Genomic DNA, 24,058 nt, shown 5'->3' on the forward strand with positions numbered 1-24,058 from the left:
CTGTCTCTTGTGTGTCTGCGCTTCCTGTGATAGGTCCCTGAGACTGTCTCTTGTGTGTCTGCGCTTCCTGTGATAGGTCCCTGAGACTGTCTCTTGTGTGTCTGCGCTTCCTGTGATAGGTCCCTGAGACTGTCTCTTGTGTGTCTGCGCTTCCTGTGATAGGTCCCTGAGACTGTCTCTTGTGTGTCTGCGCTTCCTGTGATAGGTCCCTGAGACTGTCTCTTGTGTGTCTGCGCTTCCTGTGATAGGTCCCTGAGACTGTCTCTTGTGTGTCTGCGCTTCCTGTGATAGGTCCCTGAGACTGTCTCTTGTGTGTCTGCGCTTCCTGTGATAGGTCCCTGAGACTGTCTCCTGTGTCTGCACTTCTGGGGAAAAAAATGTTTGTTTCCTGATTTCCTGAATATTGCAGGAAGACGAAAGCGAATATTATTACTGGTTATTCTACATAGATATGTTGTCACTGTGTGATAAATGTAAGGATTAGAGTAAATTACCAGTTCCTGTGGAATGTGAGTTGTAATTATATTTGGGATAGATGGTCTGATTGGTTTACAAGGCCTACTGTGGGTGGATGTCACCATGCTGTATTATGTGTTCTGACTATATATACAGGGCCTGTGAGCCTGTGTTTTTTTACAACCCTGTAACTTCTTTGAGTAGAAGATCTTCTGACTTGATAAGATTCCTGTACGCTGATTATTTCCCTTCATTCGGAAGGTTGAGTCTTCTTTAAGACTGTGAGCAATAAAACACCTTTTGCCTGACTTCAATTGTATCTCAATCCTGCGACCATCAGAATTGTTCCAGGTGGCGAGGCAGGAGCCTGATTGTACATAAAAAGCGGTTCCAAACGCCGATGGTAGAGTTTGGTGGTGGCAGCATCGTTAAACGCCCACGGAGCAGTGGGCGGAGTCACTGACGGTGAGTGGGAGTCCAAAATCGCTAACCCGTGACCAGGGCCGGCCTAGACGAAAGGCGTCCGGTCACAGGGGGGGAATTAGGTTAGTTTATACTTACCTTAGGACGATCGGGATCTTCACTGCTGCCGGGATGCCGCTGCCGGGATTTGAACCGCCGGCTGTGCCATACTGAATCCCTGAATAGAACCGAAACGTTGCTGTTTCATGCACCAAATAAACTCAAGAAGTTGATGCATTCAAACTATTTCCAGAGTACTGTTCCTGTCTGCACATATATGGAAAATATATATACGCCAAATATGTATGTTTATATATGATATTAAATGTTATTCATTATTTTTTTTATCAAATCAGCCTGGTAGCATATTTATGTCAGCAAATTCCTTCAATTCACATATTACCACGTACAGTGCTGCTTCTCACTGTATCCAGCAAAGTCAGTTTTTCTATTACCACAAAGAGATTTAAAAGTAAATTATGCTATTTTTTAAATAATTCACAATGAATTAAAAAATAAAACTAGTGAATGTAAATACCTTGCTATAGCCATTATTGCAACGCTTGTCGATACCACTGTTACAAACTACCATTACTTTAAAAAAATCTGTGGCAAAAACAAAAATAAAGTAAAGTTTTAAACAATTTTTTTTTATGTGAGCCAGAAAAATAGATGAATCACAAATGTAAAAAAAAACAACAAAAAAAACCCCCCAAAAACTATCATCCTTAGAAGTTCTGCGCAAACCAAACTACAAAATATTTTTCGGATATCGGCTTTGAAATCAGGAAGGCTGGGGGATGTTTTTGCTTGAATGAATGTTATCCCTTCAGGTAAAACACTTTACGTCAGCAAGTGTACGAGGATCCTGAGATTTGAATGTTTTTAGCCAGAAAGTGTCCCGAGCTCACAGTTAAGCAATGATTGACTCTGACAAATAATTTCCCCATCTGAGTGGAGGTTACACTTTAGCCAAACAAACAGAAGCTGATTGGCCGGGAATCCTTGTACAATACCATCCCCACAGGCCGACCCCCCTCACAGTCACCTGCAGCAAGAAACGGGTACAGTATTCGTCATATTACAGCTTCTGTGACTAATAATCCAAAGAGGATGGCGGAATACTACAGCGGCGCCATCAAGGTAGGACCAAACAAATTTACAAAAAATAATGCCACAGACTGCATTTAATATCATTAATATTACCTCTGTATATTTTATTTATTTATTACCAGTTATTTATATAGCGCACACATATTCCGCAGCGCTTTACAGAGAATATTTGGCCATTCACATGAGTCCAGGGGCGTATCTATAATGGGTGCAGGGGGGCCCCACACCGTACACCCTGCAATCAGAGTTTTACTTACCTCTCCGGAGTCCCACGTCGGCCCGGGGTCCGGCGCTGTAAAAACGATTGGAACATGGCTGCCACGGCCATTTTCCCGGTGACCTGCTCATACTTTATAGACTCTGGGCGCACTCTAGTGCCCAGAGTCTATAACTCCGGCGCTGGCCGTGCACAGCTCAGTGTGCTGCCGGCCGCCGTATAGAGAGGAGGCGGCCCATGTCGGAGACTGCACACGGGCCCCCTCCTCTCTAGAAACGCCTCTGCATCAGACCCTGCCCCAGTGGAGCTTACAATCTATATTCCCTATCACATGCGCACACACATACATACACACAAGGGTTAATTTATGTTGGGAGCCAATTAACCAACCAGTATATTTTTGGAGTACCCGGAGGAAACCCACGCAAGCACAGGGAGAATATACAAACTCCACACAGTTAGGGCTGTGGTGGGAATTGAACTCACAATCTCAGTGCTGTGAGGCAGTAATGCTGACCACTACACCGTCTGTGCTGCCCATATACTGCTGTATATTGAAAATATTGAGTTTATTATTATGTGTGCAAAAACTATCTACATTTCTAGAAAGTGGTATTATACATTTTCTGCTAAAGTTGTGTTATTTGATTCCGTAGATATTATCAGTGTAATGCGGTGTAATTGTCGCAGTGATTCCTTCGCTAATCCTAATGACTTGTGTGCAGCTGGAGCAGAACAGGAATAATTAGGGGGTCTGGTACTGAGTCAGTTTAGGGCTTACTGAGGCCGACTGACATTTGCTTAGACAATAAAATCCCCTCCATATATTTTGGATACAATAGACGTCCTATATACCAGAAAATGAACGCTTGGAGAAAACGGGTCTGTGCTCTGAAAAGTGGGACATATGTAATATCACAGGTATGAAAGAAGGATTTTTGTTACATAGCAAGCAATGCACACAAGTTAGTTTTGTTGGCACCACTTAATTAACACATGGGAGCATATTCAATTGGGTGTGAGAATAGCAAAAAACACGTACCTGCGAGGTTTTTCCTGCAGGTGCGGGTATTTTGCTATTCAAATAGGTGCGTATTTTTACTTTTTTTTTTTACGCACCAGGAGGTTTTTATTCTCGCACCTGTGATTTTTCCTAAAATCGTTAATTTTAGGACAAATCAGCGGGACTTGCTCTGGCACCCCGGCGGTACCCCCCCCTGAGGACTAATTAAGCAATTGGAAGTTTGTCTTCTTCATCCAGTGTCGGAAGCCGGCTCTTCTGCAACGGTGAGTAAGTCAGTGTGTGTGGTGTTTGTTACTGTTTGCAAGTGTGTATGAGTGTGTGCGTGTGACCCCCGGTTTGTGTGGCCCCCCTAGTGTCTGTGTGCGCCCCCAGAATGGGCGCTGGGAGAACTACATCTCCCAGCAGCCCCCGGGACTCCCAGCAGTCCTCTCTCCAGTGAGAAGATAGAGGGGAGGCCACCGGGAGCCGCAGAGACCCCCGGGCAGGTAAGTGCAGACCTTTTTTTTTTTTTACGCGGCGCGGGGTTTTCAGAGCTGAAAACCCTGCGACCAGTTTTTTTTTAATTGGATACCGCGGGTATCGGGAGCGCACATCCAAAATTGGGCGCAATGTTTTTTACCTCGCTAAACCTCGCGCCCAATTGAATATGCCCCATGGACTCCATTCATCTGTCATTTGGTTATCTGCTGCTGAGTTAAGAGAGTGAGGGGTTGGCTCTGTGTTGATGAAACTATTGGGGAGCAGAGAGCTGGGGGAGGACACAGTGATCCCTTTTCATCAAACTTCTCGGAGCCCAGGGAGAACCTCATTACTCCAGGACACAGACAAAGAGATTGGCACTTAAGGGGGATCGGATTGGGGTTTGGGAGTTTCCAGGGATTTGGATATCTTCAGCAGAATTATCTTTTCTTCACGTGGCGCCCGGATAATTAACAAGTTCCTTCCCACACAATTATACAGTATATGAATCCTGAACTCTTTTGAAGCATTGTGGTGAAATATGCTTCATAAATGACATGTGAGGCACAGGAGATAAATACACGGCCTCCCGGGCACTATATACAGGGGACGTGCACTACTACCCGCACTAGCTGTAGCACAAGGGAAACCCCACGCATCTTTCAGCGCTGGCCTGGACACCCCCTCCTGCCTCTGCCCAGGGCACGCTGGGGTGGAACGCCCACTGATGTCCCTATTTTTCAAGAATAGACAAATTAATAGTACAATGTCTCTCTCCTTGTATATAATGTGCAAGTTGTATTACTTGTTCCCATTCATTGACATGTAACATTGATATTGTAGTTATGGTTGGTGAACACGTCACGTTGGAGGTTGTAAATCTGCATGTGACGGGCTTTGATGTGTCCAAGTCTACCGGGAAATTATTTTAAAATGCTGGAAACTCTGATATAGTTATAGTATGACATCGATCCTCTTATCGCGGCTGCGTCATCCATTAGGCAATTGAGGCTACTGTCTGGGGCCAGATTACTATTACATATATTTTATTATTGTTTATTTGAGAAGGGGCCCAGACCAGCAATGTGCCCAGGACCCCATGGGGTCTTCATCCAGCTCTGTGATCAGAAGATTGGGCCTCGCTGGAAGCTGATTAATTGGAGCAAACTAATATAATAAATCAAAGCAATATTTCAGCATTCGCAGATTGATCAGGGCTCTAACTATGTAACAAATCGTAATAAAACGCCTCCCAACATCGGAGGGATGGGACGGCGAGTTGGGGAGTTGTGGATACGTCCCAACGGGTGTTTTTTTAATCTGTTTTATGCTGCATGCTGCCTTCACATTGCAACACGTTCCAAATACCAGATAATGGCGATGACGGTCACCGGATCTAGCAAAATGCTTGTGATTGGCTACTTGACACCGATTGGCGCTTCCTGTGTTGTTTGTGCACAGAATACGCCTCTATGATCTAATCTTATTTTTATGTTCTTTGCCTGCACAATACAAGGAGCTGTCCTGCTCATTACAGACGTTCAGCTAAGTGCTATAAACACATCTGCTATTAGACATCATTTGAATATGTTAAAAATGTGGGTGCAACTCAGGCGCATGCGTCTGTAACTTGTTCCGGTTGTAAAGCGGGCGCATGTGCAGCACTTGCAGACTGGAACGCATCCCGATGGCAGCTGGAACACGGCATGTGGGTGATATTACACTCACTGAGCTGAGATGGTTCCAGTAGATCTTAGAAACAGCCCAATGTAGGTGAGATGTGTCCTCTGCACCAGACTGTAGGCTGCCACTGCCGGCCGTAGTTTATAACTGCTTTGTATGTGTGATAAGATTATTATAAGGACACAGAGCCAATCTAACCACAGCCATCTTTCTTATGCAAACGCACTGCGCTAAATGACATCAGAGTCACTGAGAACTGGGCCCACCGCTCTGATCGGGAGAGCCATATATTGGGGGCGACATGTACCCTACCCCTTGGCGTAACTATAGAGGGTGCAAAGGATGCATTTACTATGGGGCCCAGCAAGCGACCCCCTGCACCATGCAAGTTTTTTTTTTGTTTTTTTTTAAACTCCACAGGTGGCCGAGCGAGCGGTCGGGGGTGGGATGCGGGGAGCGACAGAGGGCGGGTGATCCTTACTGACGTCAGATGCTCAGGCTCCGCCCCCGGTACCTCCTGACAAGTGATGAATGTCCATCCTACTCTTGTCCGGGGTTACCGGGGGCGGAGCCTGAGTGTCTGACATCAGTAAGTAGCGGCCATGCACCGCGGGGTTGTGGGTAGGGGAGGCCGCCTCTCCCAGCAGCAGAGCCTGTCAGAGAGTGAGTGTGTCTGCTTTCCTGCTCCAGTGTCAGCAGTGTCAGCACCAGAGGCTTCGGGTGTAGTAGGTATTACCGCCGGCCGCATGGTATTAGACAGTCGGGAAGCCGGCGGTTGGTATTTAGACTGTCGGCTTCCTGACTACATCCCGAAGCTTCTTCTCCTCCCAAGCCTCATAACATGGAAGAAGTACTGAGGTAACGATGTGGCCTGTGCTGGGAGCCGCAGGCAGCGAGGTAACCAGGAGGGAGAAAGTCCGGGATAGGGTCACTGTGCAATCCAAGCTGATATATAGGCCCGTTATTGTTACTGCTGCAATATTACTGCATATATACACCTGTATATAAGCATATATACACTTATATACATGTAAATACTAAATATATATATATACTGTGCTTGAGACCTGAGTTGGAGGGACCTTAAAAATTTTGCTATAAGGCCCACAAAGTTTTAGTTACACCCAGGATCTTACCCCTAGTTCCCTGCCGCTACATTACAGGACCCTACCCCTAGTTCCCTGCCGCTACATTACAAGACCCTACCCCTAGTTCCCCGTCGCTACATTACAGGACCCTACCCCTAGTCAGGGGTAGGGTCCTGTACATTACAGGACCCTACCTACCGCTACATTACAGGACCCTAGCCCTAGTTCCCTGCCGCTACATTACAGGACCCTACCCCTAGTCCCCTGCCGCTACATTACAGGACCCTACCCCTAGTTCCCTGCCGCGACATTACAGGACCCTACCCCTAGTTCCCTGCCCCTACATTACAGGACCCTACCCCTAGTTCCCTGCCGCGACATTACAGGACCCTACCCCTAGTTCCCTGCCGCTACATTACAGGACCCTACCCCTAGTTCCCTGCCGCTACATTACAGGACCCTACCCCTAGTTCCCTGCCGCTACATTACAGGACCCTACCCCTAGTTCCCTGCCCCTACATTACAGGACCCTACCCCTAGTTCCCTGCCGCGACATTACAGGACCCTACCCCTAGTTCCCTGCCGCTACATTACAGGACCCTACCCCTAGTTCCCTGCCGCTACATTACAGGACCCCACCCCTAGTTCCCTGCCGCTACATTACAGGACCCTACCCCTAGTTCCCTGCCGCTACATTACAGGACCCTACCCCTAGTTCCCTGCCGCTACATTACAAGACCCTACCCCTAGTTCCCCGTCGCTACATTACAGGACCCTACCCCTAGTCAGGGGTAGGGTCCTGTACATTACAGGACCCTACCTACCGCTACATTACAGGACCCTACCCCTAGTTCCCTGCCGCTACATTACAGGACCCTACCCCTAGTCCCCTGCCGCTACATTACAGGACCCTACCCCTAGTTCCCTGCCGCTACATTACAGGACCCTACCCCTAGTTCCCTGCCCCTACATTACAGGACCCTACCCCTAGTTCCCTGCCGCGACATTACAGGACCCTACCCCTAGTTCCCTGCCGCTACATTACAGGACCCTACCCCTAGTTCCCTGCCGCTACATTACAGGACCCTACCCCTAGTTCCCTGCCGCTACATTACAGGACCCTACCCCTAGTTCCCTGCCCCTACATTACAGGACCCTACCCCTAGTTCCCTGCCGCGACATTACAGGACCCTACCCCTAGTTCCCTGCAGCTACATTACAGGACCCTACCCCTAGTTCCCTGCCGCTACATTACAGGACCCTACCCCTAGTTCCCTGCCGCTACATTACAGGACCCTACCCCTAGTTCCCTGCCGCTACATTACAGGACCCTACCCCTAGTTCCCTGCCGCTACATTACAGGACCCTACCCCTAGTTCCCTGCCGCTACATTACAGGACCCTACCCCTAGTTCCCTGCCGCTACATTACAGGACCCTACCCCTAGTTCCCTGCCGCTACATTACAGGACCCTACCCCTAGTTCCCTGCCGCTACATTACAGGACCCTACCCCTAGTTCCCTGCCGCTACATTACAGGACCCTACCGCTAGTTCCCTGCCGCTACATTACAGGACCCTACCCCTAGTTCCCTGCCCCTACATTACAGGACACTACCCCTAGTTCCCTGCCGCTACATTACAGGACCCTACCCCTAGTTCCCTGCCGCTACATTACAGGACCCCACCCCTAGTTCCCTGCCGCTACATTACAGGACCCCACCCCTAGTTCCCTGCCGCTACATTACAGGACCCTACCCCTAGTTCCCTGCCGCTACATTACAGGACCCTACCCCTAGTTCCCTGCCGCTACATTACAGGACCCTACCCCTAGTTCCCTGCCGCTACATTACAGGACCCTACCCCTAGTTCCCTGCTGCTACATTACAGGACCCTACCCCTAGTTCCCTGCCGCGACATTACAGGACCCTACCCCTAGTTCCCTGCCGCGACATTACAGGACCCTACCCCTAGTTCCCTGCCGCTACATTACAGGACCCTACCCCTAGTTCCCTGCCGCTACATTACAGGACCCTACCCCTAGTTCCCTGCCGCTACATTACAGGACCCTACCCCTAGTTCCCTGCCGCTACATTACAGGACCCTACCTCTAGTTCCCTGCCGCTACATTACAGGACCCTACCCCTAGTTCCCTGCCGCTACATTACAGGACCCTACCCCTAGTTCCCTGCCGCTACATTACAGTTCCCGACTCCTAGTTCCCTGCCGCTACATTACAGTACCCTACCCCTAGTTCCCTGCCGCTACATTACAGTACCCTACCCCTAGTTCCCTGCCCCTACATTACAGGACCCTACCCCTAGTTCCCTGCCGCTACATTACAGGACCCTACCCCTAGTTCCCTGCCGCTACATTACAGGACCCTACCCTTAGATCCCTGCCGCTACATTACAGGACCCTACCCCTATTTCCCTGCCCCTACATTACAGGACCCTACCTCTAGTTCCCTGCCCCTACATTACAGGACCCTACCCCTAGTTCCCTGCCCCTACATTACAGGACCCTACCCCTAGATCCCTGCCGCTACATTACAGGACCCTACCCCTAGTTCCCTGCCGCTACATTAAAGGACCCTACGCCTAGTTCCCTGCCGCTACATTACAGGACCCTACCCCTAGTTCCCTGCCGCTACATTACAGGACCCTACCCCTAGTTCCCTGCCGCTACATTACAGGACCCTACCCCTAGTTCCCTGCCGCTACATTACAGGACCCTACCCCTAGTTCCCTGCCGCTACATTACAGGACCCTACCCCTACTTCCCTGCCGCTACATTACAGGACCCTACCCCTACTTCCCTGCCGCTACATTACATGACCCTACCCCTACTTCCCTGCCGCTACATTACAGGACCCTACCCCTACTTCCCTGCCGCTACATTACAGGACCCTACCCCTACTTCCCTGCCGCTACATTACAGGACCCTACCTCTAGTTCCCTGCCGCTACATTACAGGACCCTACCCCTAGTTCCCTGCCGCTACATTACAGGACCCTACCCCTAGTTCCCTGCCGCTACATTTCAGTACCCTACCCCTAGTTCCCTGCCCCTACATTACAGGGCCCTACCCCTAGTTCCCTGCCGCTACATTTCAGTACCCTACCCCTAGTTCCCTGCCGCTACATTACAGGACCCTACCCCTAGTTCCCAGCCGCTACATTACAGGACCCTACCCCTTGTTCCCTGCCGCTACATTACAGGACCCTACCCCTAGTTCCCTGCCGCTACATTACAGGACCCTACCCCTAGTTCCCAGCCGCTACATTACAGGACCCTACCCCTCGTTCCCTGCCGCTACATTACAGGACCCTACCCCTAGTTCCCTGCCGCTACATTACAGGACCCTACCCCTAGTTCCCTGACGCTACATTACAGGACCCTACCCCTAGTTCCCTGCCGCTACATTACAGTACCCGACTCCTAGTTCCCTGCCGCTACATTACACGACCCTACCCCTAGTTCCCTGCCGCTACATTACAGTACCCTACCCCTAATTCCCTGCCCCTACGTTACAGGACCCTACCCCTAGTTCCCTGCCGCTACGTTACAGGACCCTACCCCTAGTTCCCTGCCGCTACATTACAGGACCCTACCCCTAGTTCCCTGCCGCTACATTACAGGACCCTACCCCTAGTTCCCTGCCCCTACATTACAGGACCCTACCCCTAGTTCCCCGTCGCTACATTACAGGACCCTACCCCTAGTCAGGGGTAGGGTCCTGTACATTACAGGACCCTACCTACCGCTACATTACAGGACCCTACCCCTAGTTCCCTGCCGCTACATTACAGGACCCTACCCCTAGTCCCCTGCTGCTACATTACAGGACCCTACCCCTAGTCCCCTGCCGCTACATTACAGGACCCTACCCCTAGTTCCCTGCCGCTACATTACAGGACCCTACCCCTAGTTCCCTGCCGCTACATTACAGGACCCTACCCCTAGTTCCCTGCCCCTACATTACAGGACCCTACCCCTAGTTCCCTGCCGCGACATTACAGGACCCTACCCCTAGTTCCCTGCCGCTACATTACAGGACCCTACCCCTAGTTCCCTGCCGCTACATTACAGGACCCTACCCCTAGTTCCCTGCCGCTACATTACAGGACCCTACCCCTAGTTCCCTGCCGCTACATTACAGGACCCTACCCCTAGTTCCCTGCCGCTACATTACAGGACCCTACCCCTAGTTCCCTGCCGCTACATTACAGGACCCTACCCCTAGTTCCCTGCCGCTACATTACAGGACCCTACCCCTAGTTCCCTGCCGCTACATTACAGGACCCTACCCCTAGTTCCCTGCCGCTACATTACAGGACCCTACCCCTAGTTCCCTGCCGCTACATTACAGGACCCTACCGCTAGTTCCCTGCCGCTACATTACAGGACCCTACCCCTAGTTCCCTGCCCCTACATTACAGGACACTACCCCTAGTTCCCTGCCGCTACATTACAGGACCCTACCCCTAGTTCCCTGCCGCTACATTACAGGACCCCACCCCTAGTTCCCTGCCGCTACATTACAGGACCCCACCCCTAGTTCCCTGCCGCTACATTACAGGACCCTACCCCTAGTTCCCTGCCGCTACATTACAGGACCCTACCCCTAGTTCCCTGCCGCTACATTACAGGACCCTACCCCTAGTTCCCTGCCGCTACATTACAGGACCCTACCCCTAGTTCCCTGCCGCTACATTACAGGACCCTACCCCTAGTTCCCTGCCGCGACATTACAGGACCCTACCCCTAGTTCCCTGCCGCGACATTACAGGACCCTACCCCTAGTTCCCTGCCGCTACATTACAGGACCCTACCCCTAGTTCCCTGCCGCTACATTACAGGACCCTACCCCTAGTTCCCTGCCGCTACATTACAGGACCCTACCCCTAGTTCCCTGCCGCTACATTACAGGACCCTACCTCTAGTTCCCTGCCGCTACATTACAGGACCCTACCCCTAGTTCCCTGCCGCTACATTACAGGACCCTACCCCTAGTTCCCTGCCGCTACATTACAGTTCCCGACTCCTAGTTCCCTGCCGCTACATTACAGTACCCTACCCCTAGTTCCCTGCCGCTACATTACAGTACCCTACCCCTAGTTCCCTGCCCCTACATTACAGGACCCTACCCCTAGTTCCCTGCCGCTACATTACAGGACCCTACCCCTAGTTCCCTGCCGCTACATTACAGGACCCTACCCCTAGATCCCTGCCGCTACATTACAGAACCCTACCCCTATTTCCCTGCCCCTACATTACAGGACCCTACCTCTAGTTCCCTGCCCCTACATTACAGGACCCTACCCCTAGTTCCCTGCCCCTACATTACAGGACCCTACCCCTAGATCCCTGCCGCTACATTACAGGACCCTACCCCTAGTTCCCTGCCGCTACATTAAAGGACCCTACGCCTAGTTCCCTGCCGCTACATTACAGGACCCTACCCCTAGTTCCCTGCCGCTACATTACAGGACCCTACCCCTAGTTCCCTGCCGCTACATTACAGGACCCTACCCCTAGTTCCCTGCCGCTACATTACAGGACCCTACCCCTAGTTCCCTGCCGCTACATTACAGGACCCTACCCCTAGTTCCCTGCCGCTACATTACAGGACCCTACCCCTACTTCCCTGCCGCTACATTACAGGACCCTACCCCTACTTCCCTGCCGCTACATTACATGACCCTACCCCTACTTCCCTGCCGCTACATTACAGGACCCTACCCCTACTTCCCTGCCGCTACATTACAGGACCCTACCCCTACTTCCCTGCCGCTACATTACAGGACCCTACCTCTAGTTCCCTTCCGCTACATTACAGGACCCTACCCCTAGTTCCCTGCCGCTACATTACAGGACCCTACCCCTAGTTCCCTGCCGCTACATTACAGGACCCTACCCCTAGTTCCCTGCCGCTACATTTCAGTACCCTACCCCTAGTTCCCTGCCCCTACATTACAGGGCCCTACCCCTAGTTCCCTGCCGCTACATTTCAGTACCCTACCCCTAGTTCCCTGCCGCTACATTACAGGACCCTACCCCTAGTTCCCAGCCGCTACATTACAGGACCCTACCCCTAGTTCCCTGCCGCTACATTACAGGACCCTACCCCTAGTTCCCTGCCGCTACATTACAGGACCCTACCCCTAGTTCCCAGCCGCTACATTACAGGACCCTACCCCTCGTTCCCTGCCGCTACATTACAGGACCCTACCCCTAGTTCCCTGCCGCTACATTACAGGACCCTACCCCTAGTTCCCTGCCGCTACATTACAGGACCCTACCCCTAGTTCCCTGCCGCTACATTACAGTACCCGACTCCTAGTTCCCTGCCGCTACATTACACGACCCTACCCCTAGTTCCCAGCCGCTACATTACAGTACCCTACCCCTAATTCCCTGCCCCTACGTTACAGGACCCTACCCCTAGTTCCCTGCCGCTACGTTACAGGACCCTACCCCTAGTTCCCTGCCGCTACATTACAGGACCCTACCCCTAGTTCCCTGCCGCTACATTACAGGACCCTACCCCTAGTTCCCTGCCCCTACATTACAGGACCCTACCCCTAGTTCCCTGCCCCTACATTACAGGACCCTACCCCTAGTTCCCTGCCGCTACATTACAGGACCCTACCCCTACTTCCCTGCCGCTACATTACATGACCCTACCCCTACTTCCCTGCCGCTACATTACAGGACCCTACCCCTAGTTCCCTGCCGCTACATTACAGGACCCTAGCCCTAGTTCCCTGCCCCTACATTACAGGACCCTACCCCTAGTTCCCTGCCCCTACATTACAGGACCCTACCCCTAGTTCCCTGCCCCTACATTACAGGACCCTACCCCTAGTTCCCTGCCGCTACATTACATGACCCTATCCCTAGTTCCCTGCCGCTACATTACAGGACCCTACCCCTAGTTCCCTGCCGCTACATTACAGGACCCTACCCCTAGTTCCCTGCCGCTACATTACAGGACCCTACCCCTAGTTCCCTGCCGCTACATTACAGGACCCTACCCCTAGTTCCCTGCCGCTACATTACAGGACCCTACCCCTCGTTCCCTGCCGCTACATTACAGGACCCTACCCCTCGTTCCCTGCCGCTACATTACAGGACCCTACCCCTAGTTCCCTGCCGCTACATTACAGGACCCTACCCCTAGTTCCCTGCCGCTACATTACAGGACCCTATCCCTAGTTCCCTGCCGCGACATTACAGGACCCTACCCCTAGTTCCCTGCCGCGACATTACAGGACCCTACCCCTAGTTCCCAGCCGCGACATTACAGGACCCTACCCCTAGTTCCCTGCCGCAAAATTACAGGACCCTACCCCTAGTTCCCTGCCGCTACATTAGAGGACCCTACCCCTAGCTCCCTGCCGCTACATTACAGGACCCTACCCCTAGTTCCCTGCCGCTACATTACAGGACCCTACCCCTAGTTCCCTGCCGCTACATTTCAGGACCCTACCCCTAGTTCCCTGCCGCTACATTACAGGACCCTACCCCTAGTTTCCCGCCGCTACATTACAGGACCCTACCCCTAGTTCCCCGCCGCTACATTACAGGACCCGACCCCTAGTTCCCTGCCCCTACATTACAGGACCCGACCCCTAGTTCCCTGCCCCTACATTACAGGACCCCACCCCTAGTTCCCTGCCGCTAGATTACAGGACACTACCCCTAGTTCCCTGCCGCAACATTACAGGACCCTACCCCTAGTTCCCAGCCGCTACATTACAGGACCCTACCCCTAGTTCCCTGCCGCTACATTACAGGACCCTACTCCTAGTTCCCTGCCGCTACATTACAGGACCCTACCCCTAGTTCCCTGCCGCTACATTACAGGACCCTACCCCTAGTTCCCAGCCGCTACATTACAGGATCCTACCCCTAGTTCCCTGCCGCTACATTACAGGACCCTACCCCTAGTTCCCTGCCGCTACATTACAGGACCCTACCCCTAGTTCCCTGCCGCTACATTACAGGACCCTACCCCTAGATCCCTGCCGCTACATTACAGGACCCTACCCCTAGTTCCCTGCCGCTACATTACAGGACCCTACCCCTAGTTCCCTGCCGCTACATTACAGGACCCTACCCCTAGTTCCCTGCCGCTACATTACAGGACCCTACCCCTAGTTCCCTTCCGCTACATTACAGGACCCTACCCCTAGTTCCCTGCCGCTACATTACAGTACCCGACTCCTAGTTCCCTGCCGCTACATTACACGACCCTACCCCTAGTTCCCTGCCGCTACATTACAGTACCCTACCCCTAGTTCCCTGCCCCTACATTACAGGACCCTACCCCTAGTTCCCTGCCGCTACATTACAGGACCCTACCCCTAGTTCCCTGCCGCTACATTACAGGACCCTACCCCTAGTTCCCTGCCGCTACATTACAGGACCCTACCCCTAGTTCCCTGCCCCTACATTACAGGACCCTACCCCTAGTTCCCTGCCCCTACATTACAGGACCCTACCCCTAGTTCCCTGCCGCTACATTACAGGACCCTACCCCTACTTCCCTGCCGCTACATTACAGGACCCTACCCCTACTTCCCTGCCGCTACATTACAGGACCCTACCCCTAGTTCCCTGCCGCTACATTACAGGACCCTACCCCTAGTTCCCTGCCCCTACATTACAGGACCCTACCCCTAGTTCCCTGCCCCTACATTACAGGACCCTACCCCTAGTTCCCTACCCCTACATTACAGGACCCTACCCCTAGTTCCCTGCCGCTACATTACAGGACCCTTCCCCTAGTTCCCTGCTGCTACATTACAGGACCCTACCCCTAGTTCCCTGCCGCTACATTACAGGACCCTACCCCTAGTTCTCTGCCGCTACATTACAGGACCCTACGCCTAGTTCCCTGCCGCTACATTACATGACCCTACCCCTACTTCCCTGCCGCTACATTACAGGACCCTACCCCTAGTTCCCTGCCGCTACATTACAGGACCCTACCCATAGTTCCCAGCCACTACATTACACATTACAGGACCCTACCCCTAGTTCCCTGCCGCTACATTACAGGACCCTACCTCTAGTTCCCTGCCTCTACATTACAGGACCCTACCCCTAGTTCCCTGCCGCTACATTACAGGACCCTACCCCTAGTTCCCTACCGCTACATTACAGGACCATACCCCTACTTCCCTGCCGCTACATTACATGACCCTACCCCTACTTCCCTGCCGCTACATTACAGGACCCTACCCCTAGTTCCCTGCCGCTACATTACAGGACCCTACCCCTAGTTCCCTGCCCCTACATTACAGGACCCTACCCCTAGTTCCCTGCCCCTACATTACAGGACCCTACCACTAGTTCCCTACCCCTACATTACAGGACCCTACCCCTAGTTCCCTGCCGCTACATTACAGGACCCTACCCCTAGTTCCCTGCCGCTACATTACAGGACCCTACCCCTAGTTCCCTGCCGCTACATTACAGGACCCTACCCCTAGTTCCCTGCCGCTACATTACAGGACCCTACGCCTAGTTCGCTGCCGCTACATTACAGGACCCTACCCCTAGTTCCCTGCCGCTACATTACAGGACCCTACCCCTCGGTCCCTGCCCCTACATTACAGGACCCTACCCATAGTTCCCAGCCGCTACATTACACATTACAGGACCCTACCCCTAGTTCCCTGCCGCTACATTACAGGACCCTACCCCTAGTTCCCTGCCGCTACATTACAGGACCCTACCCCTAGTTCCCTGCCGCTACATTACAGGACCCTACCCCTAGTTCCCTGCCGCTACATTACAGGACCCTACCCCTACTTCACTGCCGCTACATTACAGGACCCTACCCCTACTTCCCTGCCGCTACATTACAGGACCCTACCCCTACTTCCCTGCCGCTACATTACAGGACCCTACCCCTACTTCCCTGCCGCTACATTACAGGACCCTACCTCTAGTTCCCTGCCGCTACATTACAGGACCCTACCCCTAGTTCCCTGCCCCTACATTACAGGACCCTACCCCTAGTTCCCTGCCCCTACATTACTGGACCCTACCCCTAGTTCCCTGCCCCTACATTACAGGACCCTACCCCTAGTTCCCTGCCGCTACATTACAGGACCCTACCCCTAGTTCCCTGCCGCTACATTACAGGACCCTACCCCTAGTTCCCTGCCGCTACATTACAGGACCCTACCCCTCGTTCCCTGCCGCTACATTACAGGACCCTACCCCTCGTTCCCTGCCGCTACATTACAGGACCCTACCCCTCGTTCCCTGCCGCTACATTACAGGACCCTACCCCTAGTTCCCTGCCGCTACATTACAGGACCCTACCCCTAGTTCCCTGCCGCGACATTACAGGACCCTACCCCTAGTTCCCTGCCGCAACATTACAGGACCCTACCCCTAGTTCCCTGCCGCTAAATTACAGGACCCTACCCCTAGTTCCCTGCCGCTACATTACAGGACCCTACCCCTGGTTCCCTGCCACTACATTACAGGACCCTACCCCTAGTTCCCTGCCGCTACATTACAGGACCCTACCCCTAGTTCCCTGCCGCTACATTACAGGACCCTACCCCTAGTTCCCTGCCGCTACATTACAGGACCCTACCCCTAGTTCCCTGCCGCTACATTACAGGACCCTACCCCTCGTTCCCTGCCGCTACATTACAGGACCCTACCCCTCGTTCCCTGCCGCTACATTACAGGACCCTACCCCTAGTTCCCTGCCGCTACATTACAGGACCCTACCCCTAGTTCCCTGCCGCTACATTACAGGACCCTATCCCTAGTTCCCTGCCGCGACATTACAGGACCCTACCCCTAGTTCCCTGCCGCGACATTACAGGACCCTACCCCTAGTTCCCAGCCGCGACATTACAGGACCCTACCCCTAGTTCCCTGCCGCAAAATTACAGGACCCTACCCCTAGTTCCCTGCCGCTACATTACAGGACCCTACCCCTAGTTCCCTGCCGCTACATTAGAGGACCCTACCCCTAGCTCCCTGCCGCTACATTACAGGACCCTACCCCTAGTTCCCTGCCGCTACATTACAGGACCCTACCCCTAGTTCCCTGCCGCTACATTTCAGGACCCTACCCCTAGTTCCCTGCCGCTACATTACAGGACCCTACCCCTAGTTTCCCGCCGCTACATTACAGGACCCTACCCCTAGTTCCCCGCCGCTACATTACAGGACCCGACCCCTAGTTCCCTGCCCCTACATTACAGGACCCGACCCCTAGTTCCCTGCCCCTACATTACAGGACCCCACCCCTAGTTCCCTGCCGCTAGATTACAGGACACTACCCCTAGTTCCCTGCCGCAACATTACAGGACCCTACCCCTAGTTCCCAGCCGCTACATTACAGGACCCTACCCCTAGTTCCCTGCCGCTACATTACAGGACCCTACTCCTAGTTCCCTGCCGCTACATTACAGGACCCTACCCCTAGTTCCCTGCCGCTACATTACAGGACCCTACCCCTAGTTCCCAGCCGCTACATTACAGGATCCTACCCCTAGTTCCCTGCCGCTACATTACAGGACCCTACCCCTAGTTCCCTGCCGCTACATTACAGGACCCTACCCCTAGTTCCCTGCCGCTACATTACAGGACCCTACCCCTAGATCCCTGCCGCTACATTACAGGACCCTACCCCTAGTTCCCTGCCGCTACATTACAGGACCCTACCCCTAGTTCCCTGCCGCTACATTACAGGACCCTACCCCTAGTTCCCTGCCGCTACATTACAGGACCCTACCCCTAGTTCCCTTCCGCTACATTACAGGACCCTACCCCTAGTTCCCTGCCGCTACATTACAGTACCCGACTCCTAGTTCCCTGCCGCTACATTACACGACCCTACCCCTAGTTCCCTGCCGCTACATTACAGTACCCTACCCCTAGTTCCCTGCCCCTACATTACAGGACCCTACCCCTAGTTCCCTGCCGCTACATTACAGGACCCTACCCCTAGTTCCCTGCCGCTACATTACAGGACCCTACCCCTAGTTCCCTGCCGCTACATTACAGGACCCTACCCCTAGTTCCCTGCCCCTACATTACAGGACCCTACCCCTAGTTCCCTGCCCCTACATTACAGGACCCTACCCCTAGTTCCCTGCCGCTACATTACAGGACCCTACCCCTACTTCCCTCCGCTACATTACAGGACCCTACCCCTACTTCCCTGCCGCTACATTACAGGACCCTACCCCTAGTTCCCTGCCGCTACATTACAGGACCCTACCCCTAGTTCCCTGCCCCTACATTACAGGACCCTACCCCTAGTTCCCTGCCCCTACATTACAGGACCCTACCCCTAGTTCCCTACCCCTACATTACAGGACCCTACCCCTAGTTCCCTGCCGCTACATTACAGGACCCTTCCCCTAGTTCCCTGCTGCTACATTACAGGACCCTACCCCTAGTTCCCTGCCGCTACATTACAGGACCCTACCCCTAGTTCTCTGCCGCTACATTACAGGACCCTACGCCTAGTTCCCTGCCGCTACATTACATGACCCTACCCCTACTTCCCTGCCGCTACATTACAGGACCCTACCCCTAGTTCCCTGCCGCTACATTACAGGACCCTACCCATAGTTCCCAGCCGCTACATTACACATTACAGGACCCTACCCCTAGTTCCCTGCCGCTACATTACAGGACCCTACCTCTAGTTCCCTGCCTCTACATTACAGGACCCTACCCCTAGTTCCCTGCCGCTACATTACAGGACCCTACCCCTAGTTCCCTACCGCTACATTACAGGACCATACCCCTACTTCCCTGCCGCTACATTACATGACCCTACCCCTACTTCCCTGCCGCTACATTACAGGACCATACCCCTAGTTCCCTGCCGCTACATTACAGGACCCTACCCCTAGTTCCCTGCCCCTACATTACAGGACCCTACCCCTAGTTCCCTGCCCCTACATTACAGGACCCTACCACTAGTTCCCTACCCCTACATTACAGGACCCTACCCCTAGTTCCCTGCCGCTACATTACAGGACCCTACCCCTAGTTCCCTGCCGCTACATTACAGGACCCTACCCCTAGTTCCCTGCCGCTACATTACAGGACCCTACCCCTAGTTCCCTGCCGCTACATTACAGGACCCTACGCCTAGTTCGCTGCCGCTACATTACAGGACCCTACCCCTAGTTCCCTGCCGCTACATTACAGGACCCTACCCCTAGGTCCCTGCCCCTACATTACAGGACCCTACCCATAGTTCCCAGCCGCTACATTACACATTACAGGACCCTACCCCTAGTTCCCTGCCGCTACATTACAGGACCCTACCCCTAGTTCCCTGCCGCTACATTACAGGACCCTACCCCTAGTTCCCTGCCGCTACATTACAGGACCCTACCCCTAGTTCCCTGCCGCTACATTACAGGACCCTACCCCTACTTCACTGCCGCTACATTACATGACCCTACCCCTACTTCCCTGCCGCTACATTACAGGACCCTACCCCTACTTCCCTGCCGCTACATTACAGGACCCTACCCCTACTTCCCTGCCGCTACATTACAGGACCCTACCTCTAGTTCCCTGCCGCTACATTACAGGACCCTACCCCTAGTTCCCTGCCGCTACATTACAGGACCCTACCCCTAGTTCCCTGCCGCTACATTACAGGACCCTACCCCTAGTTCCCTGCCGCTACATTACAGGACCCTACCCCTAGTTCCCAGCCGCTACATTACAGGACCCTAACCCTAGTTCCCTGCCCCTACATTACAGGACCCTACCCCTAGTTCCCCGCCGCTACATTACAGGACCCGACCCCTAGTTCCCTGCCCCTACATTACAGGACCCGACCCCTAGTTCCCTGCCCCTACATTACAGGACCCCACCCCTAGTTCCCTGCCGCTAGATTACAGGACACTACCCCTAGTTCCCTGCCGCAACATTACAGGACCCTACCCCTAGTTCCCAGCCGCTACATTACAGGACCCTACCCCTAGTTCCCTGCCGCTACATTACAGGACCCTACTCCTAGTTCCCTGCCGCTACATTACAGGACCCTACCCCTAGTTCCCTGCCGCTACATTACAGGACCCTACCCCTAGTTCCCAGCCGCTACATTACAGGATCCTACCCCTAGTTCCCTGCCGCTACATTACAGGACCCTACCCCTAGTTCCCTGCCGCTACATTACAGGACCCTACCCCTAGTTCCCTGCCGCTACATTACAGGACCCTACCCCTAGATCCCTGCCGCTACATTACAGGACCCTACCCCTAGTTCCCTGCCGCTACATTACAGGACCCTACCCCTAGTTCCCTGCCGCTACATTACAGGACCCTACCCCTAGTTCCCTGCCGCTACATTACAGGACCCTACCCCTAGTTCCCTTCCGCTACATTACAGGACCCTACCCCTAGTTCCCTGCCGCTACATTACAGTACCCGACTCCTAGTTCCCTGCCGCTACATTACACGACCCTACCCCTAGTTCCCTGCCGCTACATTACAGTACCCTACCCCTAGTTCCCTGCCCCTACATTACAGGACCCTACCCCTAGTTCCCTGCCGCTACATTACAGGACCCTACCCCTAGTTCCCTGCCGCTACATTACAGGACCCTACCCCTAGTTCCCTGCCGCTACATTACAGGACCCTACCCCTAGTTCCCTGCCCCTACATTACAGGACCCTACCCCTAGTTCCCTGCCCCTACATTACAGGACCCTACCCCTAGTTCCCTGCCGCTACATTACAGGACCCTACCCCTACTTCCCTGCCGCTACATTACAGGACCCTACCCCTACTTCCCTGCCGCTACATTACAGGACCCTACCCCTAGTTCCCTGCCGCTACATTACAGGACCCTACCCCTAGTTCCCTGCCCCTACATTACAGGACCCTACCCCTAGTTCCCTGCCCCTACATTACAGGACCCTACCCCTAGTTCCCTACCCCTACATTACAGGACCCTACCCCTAGTTCCCTGCCGCTACATTACAGGACCCTTCCCCTAGTTCCCTGCTGCTACATTACAGGACCCTACCCCTAGTTCCCTGCCGCTACATTACAGGACCCTACCCCTAGTTCTCTGCCGCTACATTACAGGACCCTACGCCTAGTTCCCTGCCGCTACATTACATGACCCTACCCCTACTTCCCTGCCGCTACATTACAGGACCCTACCCCTAGTTCCCTGCCGCTACATTACAGGACCCTACCCATAGTTCCCAGCCGCTACATTACACATTACAGGACCCTACCCCTAGTTCCCTGCCGCTACATTACAGGACCCTACCTCTAGTTCCCTGCCTCTACATTACAGGACCCTACCCCTAGTTCCCTGCCGCTACATTACAGGACCCTACCCCTAGTTCCCTACCGCTACATTACAGGACCATACCCCTACTTCCCTGCCGCTACATTACATGACCCTACCCCTACTTCCCTGCCGCTACATTACAGGACCCTACCCCTAGTTCCCTGCCGCTACATTACAGGACCCTACCCCTAGTTCCCTGCCCCTACATTACAGGACCCTACCCCTAGTTCCCTGCCCCTACATTACAGGACCCTACCACTAGTTCCCTACCCCTACATTACAGGACCCTACCCCTAGTTCCCTGCCGCTACATTACAGGACCCTACCCCTAGTTCCCTGCCGCTACATTACAGGACCCTACCCCTAGTTCCCTGCCGCTACATTACAGGACCCTACCCCTAGTTCCCTGCCGCTACATTACAGGACCCTACGCCTAGTTCGCTGCCGCTACATTACAGGACCCTACCCCTAGTTCCCTGCCGCTACATTACAGGACCCTACCCCTAGTTCCCTGCCGCTACATTACAGGACCCTACCCCTAGTTCCCTGCCGCTACATTACAGGACCCTACCCCTAGTTCCCTGCCGCTACATTACAGGACCCTACCCCTACTTCACTGCCGCTACATTACATGACCCTACCCCTACTTCCCTGCCGCTACATTACAGGACCCTACCCCTACTTCCCTGCCGCTACATTACAGGACCCTACCCCTACTTCCCTGCCGCTACATTACAGGACCCTACCTCTAGTTCCCTGCCGCTACATTACAGGACCCTACCCCTAGTTCCCTGCCGCTACATTACAGGACCCTACCCCTAGTTCCCTGCCGCTACATTACAGGACCCTACCCCTAGTTCCCTGCCGCTACATTACAGTACCCTACCCCTAGTTCCCTGCCGCTACATTACAGGACCCTACCCCTAGTTCCCAGCCGCTACATTACAGGACCCTAACCCTAGTTCCCTGCCGCTACATTACAGGACCCTACCCCTAGTTCCCTGCCGCTACATTACAGGACCCTACCCCTAGTTCCCTGCCCCTACATTACAGGACCCTACCCCTAGTTCCCTGCCCCTACATTACTGGACCCTACCCCTAGTTCCCTGCCCCTACATTACAGGACCCTACCCCTAGTTCCCTGCCGCTACATTACAGGACCCTACCCCTAGTTCCCTGCCGCTACATTACAGGACCCTACCCCTAGTTCCCTGCCGCTACATTACAGGACCCTACCCCTCGTTCCCTGCCGCTACATTACAGGACCCTACCCCTCGTTCCCTGCCGCTACATTACAGGACCCTACCCCTCGTTCCCTGCCGCTACATTACAGGACCCTACCCCTAGTTCCCTGCCGCTACATTACAGGACCCTACCCCTAGTTCCCTGCCGCGACATTACAGGACCCTACCCCTAGTTCCCTGCCGCGACATTACAGGACCCTACCCCTAGTTCCCTGCCGCTAAATTACAGGACCCTACCCCTAGTTCCCTGCCGCTACATTACAGGACCCTACCCCTGGTTCCCTGCCACTACATTACAGGACCCTACCCCTAGTTCCCTGCCGCTACATTACAGGACCCTACTCCTAGTTCCCTGCCGCTACATTACAGGACCCTACCCCTAGTTCCCTGCCGCTACATTACAGGACCCTACCCCTAGTTCCCAGTCGCTACATCCCTGCCGCTACATTACAGGACCCTACCCCTAGTTCCCTGCCGCTACATTACAGGACCCTACCTCTAGTTCCCTGCCGCTACATTACAGGACCCTACCCCTAGTTCCCTGCCGCTACATTACTGGACCCTACCCCTACTTCCCTGCCGCTACATTACAAGACCCTACCCCTAGTTCCCTACCACTACATTACAGTACCCGACTCCTAGTTCCCTGCCGCTACATTACAAGACCCTACCCCTAGTTCCCTGCCGCTACATTACAGTACCCTACCCCTAGTTCCCTGCCCCTACATTACAGGACCCTACCCCTAGTTCCCTGCCGCTACATTACAGGACCCTACCGCTAGTTCCCTGCCGCTACAGTACAGGACCCTACCCCTAGTTCCCTGCCGCTACATTACAGGACCCTACCCCTAGTTCCCTGCCCCTACATTACAGGACCCTACTCCTAGTTCCCTGCCCCTACATTACAGGACCCTACCCCTAGTTCCCTGCCCCTACATTACAGGACCCTACCCCTAGTTCCCTGCCGCTACATTACAGGACCCTACCCCTAGT

The 24,058-nt window shown here is 53.7% G+C and overlaps 1 protein-coding gene across 2 annotated transcripts in view; it reads left to right on the forward strand.

The window, feature by feature from the left end:
• LOC148453722 (uricase-like) overlaps window positions 1-24,058 on the forward strand; it is a 187,955-nt gene that overhangs the window by 82,687 nt on the left and 81,210 nt on the right. The window contains exon 1 of one of the 2 annotated variants that reach the window (XM_088461812.1): window positions 1,950-2,061. The exons of the other annotated variant lie outside the window; for it this stretch is intronic. Within the exon in view, the coding sequence (XP_088317938.1) occupies window positions 2,032-2,061 (30 nt within the window). The 5' untranslated portion in view covers window positions 1,950-2,031. Of the gene's footprint in view, window positions 1-1,949; window positions 2,062-24,058 lie in introns of those variants that run through there. 2 annotated transcript variants of the gene reach the window in all.

The sequence above is a fragment of the Taudactylus pleione genome, unplaced genomic scaffold, assembly GCF_031769625.1.
Source record: "Taudactylus pleione unplaced genomic scaffold, aTauple2 ptg001106l, whole genome shotgun sequence".
Lineage (NCBI taxonomy): Eukaryota > Metazoa > Chordata > Amphibia > Anura > Myobatrachidae > Taudactylus > Taudactylus pleione.